We start from the raw sequence: 16,797 nt of genomic DNA, 5'->3' as shown, positions 1-16,797 counted from the left end.
TTTATATTGGAATTATTTATTATAAACATTAAATTTATAAAAGCAAAGCAAAACTAGTAGAAACTAGCAGATAATACAAAAATTCATCTTTGTTTATAAATGTATTTCCATAAAGAGCTAAGAAAATATCATCACTGAGTTAATATAGTTAATAATGTATATTTGGAGTCAGGCAAGGTCGTGCATGCCTGTAATCCCAGCAGCTCTGGAGGCTGAGGCAGGAGGATCGAAAGTTCAAAGCCATCCTTGGCAACTTAGCAAGGCCTTAAGCAACTCAACAAGACCCTGTCTCTAAATAAAATTTTAAAAAGGCTGAGGCTGTGGCTCAGCAGTTAAGCGCCCCTGGGTTCAATCCCTGGTACCAAAATAATAATAGTAATAATGTGTATTTGACCAGTGAAGCTGGCACAATAAAATGACCTCATAATAGATGCTTACAAGTTAAAATAATGCAGTTATATCTTGCATTGCTTCGTACTTTAAATTTTGAACAATGCTTTAATAGCTGCTGTTGCATTTGTCCATTGTCAGACTCATAAGATTAGTAGGAAAAACAATATTATTGATAGCTAAACTCAAGCACCAAAAATATAATTCATCATCTTTTTATAAAATAAGCTCAAGAAAAACTGAATGAATAGAGCCAAATTGCTTGTCTTTTTTAGAAAATCAAGTGATAGGTCACATTTGAATTCCTAAACATTACCTGTACTCTAGCAACTCTTAAAGGTTTTTAAAATTTTATGTTAACTTTGAAGAGCTGCTCATGTCTGAGGTCGTAGGAGGAGTTAGTGACTTGGGTGGGGCCCTTTTGACAGGGAAGAGGGCAGAGCCAGGTCATGGGAGGAGGTTCGATGGCAGACTGGGTGGGAGGACAGGTAGGAGAACAGGAATGCAAGCTCCCTTTGGTCCTATTGTCCATATCCATCACATACTGTTAAAAGTTGACAGTGAAACTTCACTGTGCCAAACACTAATGAGTTGTTTCCATGGTACCATTTTTCTCTGTGGTGTTTATTATTGTAACCTCCCAAAATGCCTTTTGGCTTATAGGGGAAGTACTAGATTTAGGAAGGCAACATTTGAAAAATTCCTTTGGCTTTTAACATCTACTTCCGGATTGCTTTAGGACGTGGGAGTATTTCAAATGATACTTGGAAGCCAGCAGCCTGTGCTTCATGGCATCTTTGCTCCTCAGGGGGAAAAATAATTATACAGCAATTTTCCTTTTCAAGAGGCCATGATACTTCCTAACAGTTTTGTCTTAAGAAAATCCTGCCCGATTGACAGGAAATACTAATCGTGGCCACATTTGACGTGAACAGTGCTCCTAGTGCAGGATTAGATGTTCTTTTTTTTTTTTTTTTAAGGTTTTTTTTTTTTTTTTTTTTTTTTTTTTTTTGTAGATGAACATAATACCTTTACTTTATTTATTCATTTTTATGTGGTGCTGAGGACCAAACCCAGCACCCCACGCGTGCCAGGCAAGCCCTCTGCCACTGAGCCACAACCCCAGCCTGGATTAGATGTTCATGCTGTGTAAAATGAAGGAAAAGAACCTAGTGCTCAGTTACTAACCTATATTTTTGAGAAATCATATGAAAAGAAGTATTTGATGAGAGACAAAAGACTACTTTTTTAAAAGGGGAGAAGGACAACTTTGGAAATGGTAAGGTCATCTTAATTGTTGAGTAATGTCTGATCAAAAACGAGAACAAGTAAATTATTTGGCAGTTACCTAAGAGAACAGAAGGTATTAGGGAACATTATGCATAATTTTATAAAGAACAAATCTTGGTAGACCAGTTTTATTTTCAACTTTGATAGAGCGATAGGCCATATGGACAAAAGGGAGGAGGTTTGTTATACTAAAACTATATAAGATAGCTGGACTTCATTGAGATTTCTGTTTTGGTATTGCATGGTAATCACCAAAAATCATGCCACCTATCTGTTAAGACAGTTGGTGAGAGGGTATTGAGAAATAGTGTCAATGATGTTTGGAAAGAATACTCTATCAGGAATCACATGCTGAATAAGAAAAAGAGGGATAACATTTATTGAGCACTTTATTTATTTATTTATTTATATTTTTTAGTTGTAGGTGGACACAATACCTTTTTTAAAATTTTTATGTGGTGCTGAGGATTGAACCCAGGGCCTCATGCATGCTAGGGCAGCTCTCTACCACTAAGCCACAACCACAGCCCTATTGAGCACTTTATATATAAAACTTTATGCTGAGGTTTTACATATACTTCTTTACTTCTTGCAAGAGATGTTATTAGTATTTCTGTCTCACAATGGAGTGAGGGAAATTAGAGAATCACACAGCTAATAAGTGACCAAGCTAAGATCCAGGTCTCTCCCACGTTTCTGTTGACCCTGAACAAATTACTTGATTTTTCCATCTGTAAAGTGGGAGTAATTGGTCTTAATTGTTTCTAGAACAATGAAATAACAGATATTAAAGCTTCTGAAAAACTCCAAGGTTCAGTCAACCCTAACATCTGGCATTCTTTCCTAATTATTCCTGTGAGTGGCATTATATGCCTAGAGGCAGTATGGCAGAATGGTTTAAGAGCGCAGGTTCTAGAACTCAGGTGTTTGAGTGCAGTTCCTGTCCTTGTCATTTATCAACTGGGTGACTTTGTAAATTTCTTAATCTCTTTGTACTCACCTGTAAAATGTGAATGTTGCTGTGTATACCTTCTAGAAGGATTATATCTATAACATTCTTAGAACAGTGATAGGCATTTATAAGTTCAACGTGTTGACTTCTGATGTTTTTGTTTTTGTCACTCACTTGAATGAAGACTCTAAAAGCTAGAAATACAGTCTATAGCTTAACAATTGAAGCCAGAGTTTCTCATACTAGGAGCAATTCAACAAATAACTATGGTGTGGTTTCTGTTTAGGACTAAATCATTTACACAGGTCTAAGATGGAATAAGATAGCCCTAATTAGCATTATTTTAGCAGCCATTCACGTAGCAGTTCCTGTGCACTCAGTCTTTGAAAACATCCTTGGTAGTGGATGCACAGTGTGACTGTACTTCATGCTACAGAACTGTAACTTTTAAATGGTTTAAACAGTAACTTTATTTTATATTATTCAATCTATTCTAATTCATCCTCTCAAAATGCCTATGAGGTATTATTTCTATTTTACAAGTGAGGAAACAGATTTAGAGGAATTTAATAACTTGCCCAAATTCCAAAGTTAGTGTGCTGCAGAGATTTGAAGGCAGATCCGAACACTTCTGCAGCTGTGTTCCTAAGAAGAGATCCCCTGGTAACCTGACTCCTCTAAGGCACTGTTAGAATTGGTAAGGTGTGTAAGTCCACAGGACTGTGTTGTAGATGTAATGAACTGAAAATGTTGGCTTGTTAGAAACTATGTAACAGCCATTTTTTTGGATGAAAAACTGCATTACTTGATTTGGGAATGTGACTATGTTAATAAGATACATTTCACAAGCCCTCAACATATACAGTGATTTGTATTCCTTTATCATTTTCTTTTTAGAGGTCAGTTAGGAGTTTTCAAATTTGGTAATGGAAGTATATGCATTTTGATACTTCCTACTACCACTAAAGTTAATATTCCAGATGTTACATTTTACCTCCAAATTTTAGTTCTTCTGATTGCAGATGACAAGTGCAATACATATTTGTTCTTCAATAAGACTTTTTAATTAGTATCTCTTTGATTTTTCTTATTAATAAAAGAAGTAGTATCTAAAAATGTTTCTGTTTTCATTTTAACATTTTATTTTCATTGTATTGCTGTCCTTGAGGCAGTACTCAGGAATAACACAGGAATGTGTCTATCTCCTATGCTGCCAAAGTTCTGACAAAGGAATTTCTTCAAGAGCTGAAATTATCTTCTTAGTGATAGACATACATTTTTTTCAACCATTCTAGTCTATCTTGATTTTACTTCACACTAGTATTTGAGAAATGATAAAAGGTTAAGTTTAGACATTATACTTTATTAACTAAATTGATAATTATGATATTTAACTTATTATCTTGAAAGTTTTTATAATATTACTATAAACTGATTAAAGATCTGATTGAGTCAGTAGTCTCAAAAATATTTGGCTGCTGTTATTTCTGAGTAAAGTACACTGGTACTTTGCCCTTGATCCTAACGTTTGTTATTGTCAATAGTTTATAATATTAATAAATTATATAATTACAATGTGCCAGACACTATACAAGACTTCTCACATGTATTATCTCATTTGTTTTGTTGTATAATGCTGAAATAGATACAATTATTATTTTTAATTTTTACAGATAAGGGAATTGAGGCACACAGAATTTAAGCCAATTTGCTAAAGAGATTGTTACTATTACATAGTACAAGAATTTGAATTGAAGCAGTCTGGCTCCAGAGCCCTCACTAATTTTCACATGATAGAAAACTAGAAAGAATACTTAATCTGAGCCAGATGGAATTACAATTTAAAATCATCTTGGTAGGTATAACTACTACACTTAAGCAAACAAAAGACCATTAATGGGATTATAAATACAATATGATAGAATTGAAGTTTTGTCTGTTGAATCAATACAAAACCCATTAGGAATGCAGCTTTAAAAAACAAATAAAATAGCCATGTGCAGTGCTGTACACCTGTAATCCCAGGGACTTAGAAGACTGAGGAAGGAAGATCAACATGTTCAAGGCCAGCCTCAGCAACTTAGCAAGACCCTGTCTCAAAAAAAAAGGTTGGGGGAGGGATGGTTGGGGATCAGTGGTAAAGTCCCTCTGGGCTTATTCCCCAATACCAAAAACAACAGTATATATACACACTACATTTAGAAAATATCACATCCTATTTGTGGTCAAATTATGCCTGGAATGATAGTTTACATTTTTGGCTTCATGTCTTAAGGAGATATAGTCATTGCAGAGTCTCAGATGAGGGTGACTAAAATGGATAAAAGTCTGAAAACTTTCATGAAAAGAAGGAAAAGATGGTGTTCAGGAAAGAGCTAATATAACAGGCCTGGGATGCTATCCCTGGAAAGCCCTGCTTATAAATTTGGCCCTTGGCAGACATCTGGAAATTGGAGAAGAATTCACACAGTTTTCTGATAAGAATGGCTCACTGTGCCTAACATGAATGACGAATGTGGTTTATGTTCAGTACCTGCTTTCCTTTTGTGAGTCTAGAGTTTGGTACAGGTTAGGCAGAGTGTGCCTACAGGATCAGCCCGAATAAAAATCCTGGACACTAAGTCTCTAATGATGATCACTGGTTGGCAACATCTTACATTTGTTGCTGTAACTCATTGCTGGAGGAATTAAGCATTCCTTTGCAATTCTGCTGGTAGAGGACTCTGGAAGCTTGCAGCTGGTTTCCTCTAAGCTTTACCCCCTAAGCCTTTTTTCTTTGCTGATTTTGCGTTGTACCTTTCTGTGTAATAAGTCATGGCAAAGAGGGGGACTATATTTTGAATCCTGCAAGCTCTCAGGAAGTTCTCAGGAGTCTTGGGACCCCCCAACGCTGATGAATTAGTGTTATTCTTGTTTGTGAGAAGGCAGAATTAGGACCAGTATATAGGGATTAGAAGAGTTAGTTGATTGACTATAAGGATAATATTCTGCCATTGGCTTTCTTCAGTCGTGGATCAAGCTGCTTTGAGGAAGCAGATTACTCCACTGTTTAAAATGTTCTAACATTGAGTAGAAGAACAGTGGATCAATGTTTTGGGCTTTTTATTTTTAAAAATCTGATTACACAAGCAATACCTGAATAGATTCTAATGATATGAAAATCAAACAACACACATTTTATAAAAAGTCCCCCTAGATTGTTTCCTCACTCCAACACCAGTCCTTCAATCCCCTTTCCAGACAGAAATCTCTAGTACAGACCAGTTCTGTATATTCTTTCAGTCCTTTCTCTGGAGATAGATACAGATACATAGATAGTATTGTTTCATGGGTTTTAAAAATATAAATAGCACTATTCTGTGTGTATTGTACAACTTGCTTTTAATAACATGTCTTAGAGATTTTTCTGTGTCAGTAGTACATGAAGAGGCTGTTCAATAGATGCTAAGAGTTTGGACCCAGAACACCTATGTGAAGGTCCTGCCCTCCCTTTTCCCTCTCTTCCTTCCCTCTTTCAGTGCTGGGGATATTAAACCAGGGCTTTGAGCTGCAAGGGAAGTGTTTTCCATCCCCAGACACTACTACTTCTTTCTGAAAATAACAATAAAATGTATTGTGATGTATTCTAATGCAGTTCTCTTTGTTCTAATAACAGAAACAGTTATAACTTCTCTTAGAATTTAAAGTTCCTTCATGGTGTTGGATATTTTGTTTTCCCCAAATATTTGGTAATTTGGGATTGTGTATGCATTTTTTTCTATTACTTTTAAATAATTTTGAATGGCCAGAGGTTTCTTGAGTGTGTGGACACTTTTCCATCTAACTTGAAATTCTTATTAGTGGTTTTTACACTGGGACAGAGGGGCACCTGGTGTCTGAGGAAGTGCCTCAGTGGACAATTGGGATGTGTTCTATGCCCCTTTTCTGACTTCACCATTATCATTTCTGCTTTTATCTGAATAATATATTAGGGTTCCAGGTAAGAATTTGCTTAAAGACAAAATTTCACTGTTAAAAAAAGTTTGATCTAAATGATCAATCTAGAGTCCCTTCTAGTACTAAGAAGCCATCATTTCTGAATATTTATTGTGAATCATGGCCTAAGAATGTTTGAGTATGAATCTCCATATGTGTTTTTTTAATCACCTTTAAGAGACACAAACTTCAGTTTGTAAGTGAATTTGATGTTAGATTCTACATGTGATTGTCTCTTAGGATTTTATAAATGTAAATTTATTATCCCACTTATGATAATTTCAAATATTAGAACAGGATTTTTTTTTTCTTTTGGTACTGAGGATTTAACCCGGGGGTTCTTAACCACTGAGCTACATCCTCAACCTTTTTTAATATTTTGTTCAGAGACAGGGTCTTAGTGAGTTGCCAAGTACCTTGCTAAGTTGCTGAAACTGGCTTTGAACTTGTGATCCTCCTGTCTCAGCCTCCTGAGCTGCTGTGTTTACAGGCATGTGCCACCATGCCTGGTTTAGAACAGGATTTTAATATTAAAAGATCTTAGTTTTTCATATTTGAAGTGTTTTTAAAATATTTTACATAGGACTATCTTATGTAGAATTCGGTGTGAGAAGAGATAGAAAAACAGTATTGTAGCATACTTTATGGTTGATGGTCATGATTATGGTTTGGGTCAAAAGTAAGAGATCACTGCTATCAATACACTCTTTAAAGATAGCAGAAAGATCATAGCTTAAGTAGTATCTCTTACAGGAAGCACACCCTGAGAGTTTACCTATCCCACACCCTGTCACCCTGGGCCTCCTCCTGGAATGTGTTCTCTTAGCATGTTCTCTTGCACGCCATAATACACAGCACTCTAAAGATCGCTTTTTCAGTTTTTCCCTCCCTAAGAAACCAGTTAATTTCCATGATGGCAGGCGTATATTTTGTTTACTGCTGTTTACTTAGAAACTGGGCACTTGGAATGAAAGTGTGTAAATTAACCTAGGTGTACATTTTTTCATTAGAAAAGTAATAATATTAAAAATGTCTTGGTTGTTCCTGTAGGCTTCAGTTGACAAGAAAAAGTAATTCTTCATTCTACCTATAATGTTTATTTTATTATATAGACAGTTACTTAATTCTATACACAAATTTAAATTGGCCATTTAATCTGATACCCTTCAGCCAGTTCTTTTGCTAAAATTTTACCATTTCATAGGCAACAAGCAAAGCTTGAAGACTTTCTTGTGAAAGACAGTCTGTGCCAGTTTTGATAGTGCCATATGGCAACGGATACTGTCTTAGCCTCCATATCGCTCTCTCCTGCTTTAACAGTTTGAAAAATCAAAACAAAACCAGCCCCAAAGATGCAATACTAATACCCTTCCCAGAATTTTCATTCAAATAAATAAGCCTTTTGGGTACACTTTTTTAAAAGCAACAAATGAACCTCCTGTTAAGATTCCATTGGCACTTCATACATTGAGAGGTCACCCCTGGTTTATGGAGTATGGCTATATAGTCCCCTGTGTTTTCCCTCCTAACTTTTACAAGAAGCTCAGCTGTTTTGCAGTCATAGCTACTTGAAAAATGTGCTTGATCAATTAATATTTGTTAAGTTTCAGAAAGGACCAACCAATTCATTCTATAACTCCCAACAGAAATCCTAGAGCTAAATTGGAAAGATTATGAAATCTTCTTTAAATACTTCAAAGAGAAACACAATGAAGATAAGGGAATCCTGGCAAGATTTGCTGCAGCTGTCATGTCCCGAAAAATTAGGAATCAAATTTTGACACTTGTAATTGAATCATCCACCCTTCTAAGTGAGCCCAGGCAAGCCTATGATATTTTTAGAACCTTTCAAATCACATTGTACTCTTTCAGAGTTCATAGCAGGACCCGAAGCCCCTAATATTTCTCAAGAGGTGGAACAAAACAAAATCAAATAAATTTGACTCAATTTGCTGTAATAAGAGGAGTATATTATGCATGCAATTTAAGTAATGTCATGATTTTAACCCAATATTTTAAAACTCTTCATTGTTTTTGGGTTTTGTTGTTGTTGTTGTTGTTGTTTTTCTGGAGTGCTGCTTGGGCAGCAGTTGAGACACCCATTAGTGATAGTAACAGCTGTGTGGTGGTGATTTGATTTATAATAGAAGTATAGAAACCTTGAATGTGTGATTGTGTTTCACAGATGGATATTCCTGGGCCACCAGTTTCATTTAAGACAGATTTCTACCAGCATATATCATATTGCTTATTATAGACTCTCTCAAAAGAAGAAGCAATTAACTAGCCTCCCATATGTAGGTAATTGCATTGTTCATGCTTGGCTTGCTGAGACTTTCTAATTTAAAGTTAAAAACATAATACTAACAGGTTGGAAAAGGGTGGAATAGTATTTGTATGTGTTACATAGCACTAGTTATGATGGGTGTTTTGAAAAGATTCACTTTAAAAAAAAACAAAGTTGCTTTGAAACATTTTCTCTTGCCTTGAAACAGATAGCAATCCTAATGATTTTTTTGGAGCATGACATGAAAATATAGCCTTTTCAGGTTCTGCAAGTGTGAATTCAGAATATAAGAAAGACATGATAAGTGGGCAAAAAAGTATGGCCTTGGGTCATATTCGTGCTTCTCTTAGATAATTGGTGATATCTGTAACTCTCTTAACTCCCTCAAGCCTATTCCTTAATTATCTATACTTATAAATCATTTGATAAAATAACTGACAAAGTGTGACTTCATCAAAAATAGAAAATAGCATAGATGTTGGACTAATAGGATTTGAGGACAGAAGTACTCATTCTAGTCCAATTGTTCTAACTAGAAAGTCAGAAACATTGATAAAATTAAGGATTTCTCTCTGGGTTTCATAATGCTTATATATGGGGGCAGTGCTCAGGCACATTCCAGGTATAGTGGTGCATGTCTCTAATCCCAGCAAGGAAGTTCAAGGCCAGCCTCAGCAATTTAGCAAAGCCCTAGGCCATTTAGTGAGAACCTGGCTCAAAAAGGTTTGGGGATGTAGCTCAATGGTAAAACATACCTGGGGTTCAGTTCCCTGAACCAACTATATATATTTATATATGCATAGATCTATCTATCTCTATATACACATATCTATTATATATATATAACATATATATACACATACATATATATACATATATACATATATATATATTTGCTCTTGAGCAATATAAATTATACTTATATAGTTGTCTTGTAAAATCCCCCCAGCTAATTACTTTGAATATAATTTTCAAGGAGATATTGAAACAGAAATTTTGTAGCAGGAACAGAGATTCTTGTTTTCACGTAAATATCCAGAACAGTCAGTAATTCCTTTGAGTTCCCAGTAAGCTTGAAAACCATTAGGGAAGTAAGCTGCCCCATCTATTTGAGAAGATAGCCCAGATTTTAATCACTACCGTTAAAAGTTCTGAAACACATTAAGTGGATAAAAGGAGAAAGAACATCTGTCATATTCCATTTTGATCACAAAGGAGCTGAGTATGTGAAATTGGTCCTGAAACCAGAAACTAGTGCTATAACCCATTAATCTATTACCAGAACCAAACAGAGAGAGATAAAGTTTAGAGCTTCACAGTTGAGTACTCTCTCAGTACCTCCTGGCATAAACCATAAAGCATTAATCTTATTGATCTAAGCATCTGCAAGCTTGACTGCTCTTTCATAAATGACAAATTTAGATTACATATGTATATTGGTATAAATGATTAGTAATAGCTTTTGTAATGGGCTCTTCTGCCCAGTGGCAAGCTTTGTAGTTCACTTTAATGACTAATTTGTTTGATTGACAGTAGGAAACTTTTGTATTAGTGTTCCAAGGATTTATTTTTTTTACCTTTATTTTATTTATTTATTTTTATGTGGTGCTGAGGGTTGAACCCAGTGCCTCACACATGCTAGGTAGGCGCTCTGCCACTGAGCTACAACCCCAGCCCCTCCAAGAATTTATTGCTTATTTCCTGTGCCTTTAAAAATTATTTCTCTTAAATAATTCCCTTAAAATTATTTTAAAAATTATTCCTGTAAATATTTATTTAAAAATTCTTTTCCTTTAAAATTAAAGTTCATTAAAATTTCTTTAAAATTATTTTTAAATATTTCTTTTAAATTATTTTTAAATATATTTTTAAAATATTTTTTAGATTTTTTATAAGTAAGCAAAGAACTTCAGTTTGTTTTCCCACTCCCCCTTGGTGCTAGGGAGCCAACCAGGAATCCAACCCAGGGATGTACTGCACAAGTGTTCTAACACTGAGCTACTACCAGGCCCTAGCTTTTAGTTCCTTTTCCCAGTGTTTTAAATTTTTATTTATTTAGTACTGGGAATTGAACCCAGGATTTCATGGATGCTGAGCAAGTTCTGTATCTATCTATCTATCTATCTATCTATCTATATATCTCCAGTCCCCTTGTATTCATTTTTCAGATATTATTTAACAACAAGAATATTCAACCAATTTTTAAAAAATTAGGATGGATTAATTTGCAATAAAATAATCAACTTAAAATTTCAGACTTTTTGTTTAGGGCCACGGAGATAAATAGTTCCTGTTTAAACATCAGCAGTTATGTAATTGATGTTTTTATTTATATTTGATAGCATACAAATATAAAAATCATACAACTTCCACTAATATCTTCCTTGCCTCATAGTAGAGTTCATAGACTTGCTTCTTAGGTCAGTACTCTGGCTTTTAAAAATCATTATATTTTGAAATATATTTACAACTACTCTGAAGAGAAAAGGACACTTTTTTTTTACATAGTAAACATAACTAAAAAGTAAAGTTTCCCAATGAAGAAATGTAAATAAAAAGCAAGATACTATTTTGCTTACTTATCAGATTGATTGTAAAAGTATTATCAATAGGTTGAAAGGCATTTTGGCACAGTAAATCATAAGCTTATGTTTCTTGGAAATTGTTCTATAGAAATTATTGAATGTTTCTGAAGATTCAGTGTATTTATCATGTTTTTGTATAATATTAAAAATTCAAACATATCCTAAAATTCAAATGCTACTTAGAAGAAACTTCTAGTGGAAGAAAAGCACTGCTCATATGTTTGCTTTCGTCTAATTAGTTCTGGGGCAGTAGAGCCCTTAGGTGTTTGATGGCCACCTATTGCTTAATTGTGTGGAACTGATTAATCTGAACGTGACTACCCTTTCCTTAGGTAGTATGTATAAGGAACGTCAAATAATAACCAGTCAGATACAACATATTGAGTAATTTGTGGATTTGTTCTTTCACCAAAAACATTTCCAGCTTTTGGCTTTTAAAAATAGTTTTGGACCACAGCAAGACAGAGAAGGGGAGATTGGCCTAGATGTTCCAGAGACTAGCAGATGCACAGGATTAATTTCATTTTGGGCACTTTGCCCAGGACACTTTTAATAGAACATATAGTTACTCTAGGGATTCTGAGGCTGTGGTTATATCAGGATTACACATTTATTCTTTAAAAGGAAAATTTGCAAGTTATTAGACTCTAGGTACACGGGTATGACTTAAAATTTTATAATCCATCCATTGAAAATTTACTGTGTGTGGGCTGGATTCCTTAGTATTAAAACTAACTTACTCAGGTAGAAAAATGTTTTGAACTTCCTTCCTCTAAAACACATTGTGTTCACCAATTCTTCCAAAGTTAAAGTCAGATATAAAAAAAATTTAAACTAGGAATTGGAGGATTATTTTTATTTGAAGAATTTTTAATCTTAACTATTTTTAAGACATTTCTTTGTATACTCAGGAAACATTCTAGTCTTTAAGAAAAATAAATTTTAGAAATGCTGTAATCTGTTTTACTACCTTATAAGTTAGAATTACAGATCTTATAATTAGCCTTAAAAATTGGAAGGAAAAATACCAACCAACATGGTAACAGAGCTTACATTCAGCTTTGAGTGATTTTTTTCCTTTTTTCCCTCAAATTTCAATAATATGTTCATCACTTCATTATTTATAATACTATTTATTAAACCCCCCTATCAACAACCAAGTAGCTTTAGGAAGCATGGAGCATTAAAAAGTGTAAGATTCCCAAAGGGCTGTGGTTGTGGCTCAGTGGTAGAGCACTTGCCTAGCATGGTTGAGGACCTGGGTTTGATCATCAGTACCACATAAAAATGAAATAAAGCTATTGTGTCCACCTACAACTAAAACAAAATGTTTAAAAAAATAAAAGATTCCCAAAGAATTATCCCATGTAAGGTAATATAGTAGCTTGCTGTGGTTTCAAAGTCATTTAAATATGGTAGGCCAGGTTCTTTCTATAGTGTTTTAATACAGCAGTTAATCATTCCAAGTTTTCTAATAAAACTAAGTTATTATTATATGTTTGTGATGCATGTATTGCTGAGTAGAGAAGAACAGTTTTCTAATACATCAAGGTTATGTATGATACTTAACTACTAGTGTGCTCATTGAATTACATATTATGTTTTTTGTAGTTCAAACGATATGTCAGTAAACTTCGAAGCAAGAGTACAGTTTTCAAAAAGAAGCATCAAATAATAGCTGAATTTAAAGCTGAATTTGGCCTCTTGCAGCGGACAGAAGAACTTCTTAAGCAACGTCATGAAAATATTCAACATCAGTTGGTAATATGGTATTATCTTGGGCTGCTGTAAATACAAATGCCAGGTGGTTTATGGGTTACAACTTTAGGTTGAGGTCATTGTTTTTACTGGGAAAAAACACATTAAAAACACACTCATTTTCTCTGATGAACTACAGAAATGTCACATAAGCTGATTCATTTATTTTTAATGTAGCAGCAAGCACAACACTGCTACATTAAAATGTGTGTACTCACTTTAGGGTTATTAATGGGAATTGAAGTCCAAATAGATTTCTCTTTTGGTTAGCTAGCTAATAGGAATAAAATTATCATACAAGAGAATGACTGGAAAATATTTATTTATCATGGCCTCCTGGGTAGAAATTTCTAAGCATGCATTTCCAAGGAGCATTGGAAAGAAACATTCAGAAAGGGTGCTCTGTGGAAGTTTGCCTGCAGGCTAATTCCTTATGTGTGTATGCTGTATTTATCAGAAAAAAAGTTAAACCCAGAGCAGTAAATCAGCAAGGCTATTCTATTTGTGGATGCCAGTGCCTCTGAGTTTTCTTGGTTTGACTTTTTTTCTTTCACTCATGGGGAATCAATTTCATCAGGATGCTGCAGATCAGCTAGCAGTAGCTGGTAGAGGTAAATGAAATTTCAGCCAGTTGTCCTTCCTTTTAGCTGACACTTTGAACTTTTCTGTTTAATGCTGATTAATAATTGTTTCCTTCTAGAAAATTTAAAAGTGAAAATTTACTGTTAATCAAATGTAGATTCTAGCTAGCATCACTAACTTTAAAATTGTGGGCTGAGGATGTAGCTCAGTTGGTAGAGTGCTTGCCTCACAAGCATAAGGCCCTGGGTTCAAAGCCCAGCACCACAAAAAAATAAATAAATAAAATTGATAGTAGCAACTGCATTATCACTTCAAACTATTTTCTTATTTCTACCCTGGTTTTTTTGTTGTTGTTTTTTTACCTCATAATTATTGCTTAAAATCAAACATTTGAAGATTTTTCAAGTTACCTTTCTGTTATGGATCTCTAACTCATTTCTACTATAACCAGAGGACATACTTTATGATTTAAGTCCTGGGAAATTTGCTTAGTCTTGCATTATGTCCCAGTACGTGTCTGCATTGGTAACTATTCTATGTGCTGTTGAAAAGAGTGCTTTACAGTTTTGGGGAATCATGTTCTGTATATGTAAATTCAAACAAGTGCGTTAACCATGATATTCAAATCTTCCATACCCTTTTTGATTTTTTTCTCTGCTTCTTCCATCAGTATTAAGAGAAATTTGTTAAAATCTTTAACTATAATTATTGCTTATCTATTTCTACTTTAAGGTCTCTCAATCTTTGTTTATATTTTTTTCTTAAGTTGGGTTCCCTAGAAGTAGAGCCAGAGAAGGGAATTCCTTGTACAAGTGATTTCTTGAAGGAGTACCTCCAGAAGAAAGGGAATAGATCAGCACAGAATACTGAGCAAGGACCCGGTCTCAGTTGGAGTCAGTCATTCTGATCCCGGGAAGAAATCAAGCTGATTGCATCACAGAAGTTGATTGTACCTTGAGGCAAGGAGGCTGGCCTTTCAAAGCCCCATGTCAGTTAGTCAGTCATTGGCTTTGGTAGGGTGTAACCTCAAGTAAGGAAATTCCCATTTGGCTCTGGAAAAGGGTGCAGCTGTGAACCATTATCAGTCAGCACTTGTAACAGTTTGCAGATGAGATATGAGTGGAGAACAATATCCACTACAGTCCACCCCTTCCACTACTGAAATTTGCTCACTTTAAATTCACTCCACACAAGTATAACTTCTACAAGATTCTGATTAGTCAAAATTTCTAGTAGGAAGATTAGTGGACAAATTGAAACTTTCATTGTTACAAATGTTCCCAAGGATATAACAGTCAGCATCTCCTTTCTCTATTCTATGGCTGAATGTCCCCTCCAAAACTTGCATTGAAATTTAATTGCCATTGCAACAGTGTTGAGAAGCAGAACCTTTACGAGGTGATTAGGTCATGCATGAGGACTCTGCTTTCATGACTGGATTAATGATGTTATTACTGGTTCACTTAGGGAATTATGCTTCCCTTCCAGACAACTTTAAGCTCTGTGGGCATAGATGTTCTGGTTTCCAGAATAGGTATGCTTCCATTAGAAGGCTCTCAGAACTTAATGCTCTGACTACCATCTGATTACTTGGGCTCTACATGCCAATAGGCCAGCAGGTAAAGAAAAGAGTTATATTGGCAGGACATTATAAGGTGATACAGACACTGCTATATAATGGAAAAGAAATAAATCATCTGGCACTTAGGTGATTTATTAAGACACGTCTTGTTACTGCCTTGCACATTTTTAACTGTAAGTGGACGAGTATAGCAACCATAACCTGATAAGGGCCCAGTTTCTAGAGCCTCACGCTTCCCAAGGATGAAGGACTGAATCATCCCACCTGTAGTCATCTTGATCAAAGGAGGTTCTAGCCGAAGGTAAGGGAAGTCTAGGACAAGTGCCTTAATCCATTTTCTACTGCCATCACAGTAGCTAGATGAGTATTGATGAGAAAAGAGAGCCCAAGCACTGTTTGGCCCATACATAGCTTCTATCTACCAACATAGCTGTTCTGTTCATGAACCCATTGTTCAAGATTTGAGTGGGCAATGACAGAAGCTGGTTGACATCACTGGCCAAATCATCCTTTCATTTTGGTTGTTCATTGTCTTTTCTGCAGTGGACATTCCCTGGTGGACATGTGATGAAAAGGTGATCATACTTCGTGCCTACTCCTACAAGTCCATCCATTCACATGCCTTTTCTCTAGACCTTCTTGTCCTCAGACTTTCAATATTGCTGTCTTGCTTCTTCTAAACCCCTGACCAACAATCTAGCTGTTTGTCATTGGCCAGAGGGTACAGGTTAAATTGGGAGTTGAAGCATCTCAAGTGAGTCTATCCAGATAACCCCATCCCAGACTGAGCACCTGTTCTCTTTTCCATCGAGGCCCTGATTTTGACATAGAATATTTCCTTAGGCTTGTATAATTCGGCCTTTTCTGAAATTTTGCCTATCTACAGTTAAGTCCTGTGCCTGGTTTTCAGTTCCATCTGCCCTTCAGCAGTGGGAAATGAGGGCTAATTTAAACCTCCTAAGAAAGTTCTCTGACATTATTACTTTGCTTTAAGTTACTAATTAGTGGATCTGAGCCTGTCATTTTATTTCTCCAGCCATCAGTGGAGCTTAGCAACGTCAATTCCATTGTCCTTAGTGTTACTTTTCTGCCTCGAAGGCCAGTTCATGCATCCTTGTTCAAGTCCTCGAGGAAGCAGACACCAAAATGGGATTAGATGTTTATTAAAGGAAACACTTGTGAAGAATATAGGGAAAGGAGCAGAAAGAGACCAGGAGAGCCTTCAGATTGTGATACACGTTTGATACCTGTGCAGGGAGAAGGAGGAGGGAGAATTGGATAGGAAAGACTTCTTCTGCTATTTGATCCATTTGTTGAATTCTTAATGCCAGTTATGTTTCTTAGTTCTAGAATCTCCATTTGGTTCTATTTTATAGATTCCAGTTGTTTGTAATCT

The 16,797-nt window shown here is 35.4% G+C and overlaps 1 protein-coding gene across 3 annotated transcripts in view; it reads left to right on the top strand.

The window, feature by feature from the left end:
- Window positions 1-16,797, top strand: part of Ift81 (intraflagellar transport 81) — a 62,901-nt gene that overhangs the window by 20,643 nt on the left and 25,461 nt on the right. For all 3 annotated transcript variants that reach the window (XM_047562417.1, XM_047562418.1, XM_047562416.1), the window contains exon 12: window positions 13,091-13,240. In XM_047562417.1, coding sequence (XP_047418373.1) covers window positions 13,091-13,240 — 150 coding nt within the window. The remainder of the gene's footprint in view (window positions 1-13,090; window positions 13,241-16,797) is intronic.

This window comes from Sciurus carolinensis, chromosome 8 (assembly GCF_902686445.1).
Source record: "Sciurus carolinensis chromosome 8, mSciCar1.2, whole genome shotgun sequence".
In the NCBI taxonomy this organism is placed as follows: Eukaryota; Metazoa; Chordata; class Mammalia; order Rodentia; family Sciuridae; genus Sciurus; species Sciurus carolinensis.
The sequence above is the reverse complement of the archived record's forward strand: the minus strand, read 5'-3'. Positions and strand labels throughout refer to the sequence as shown.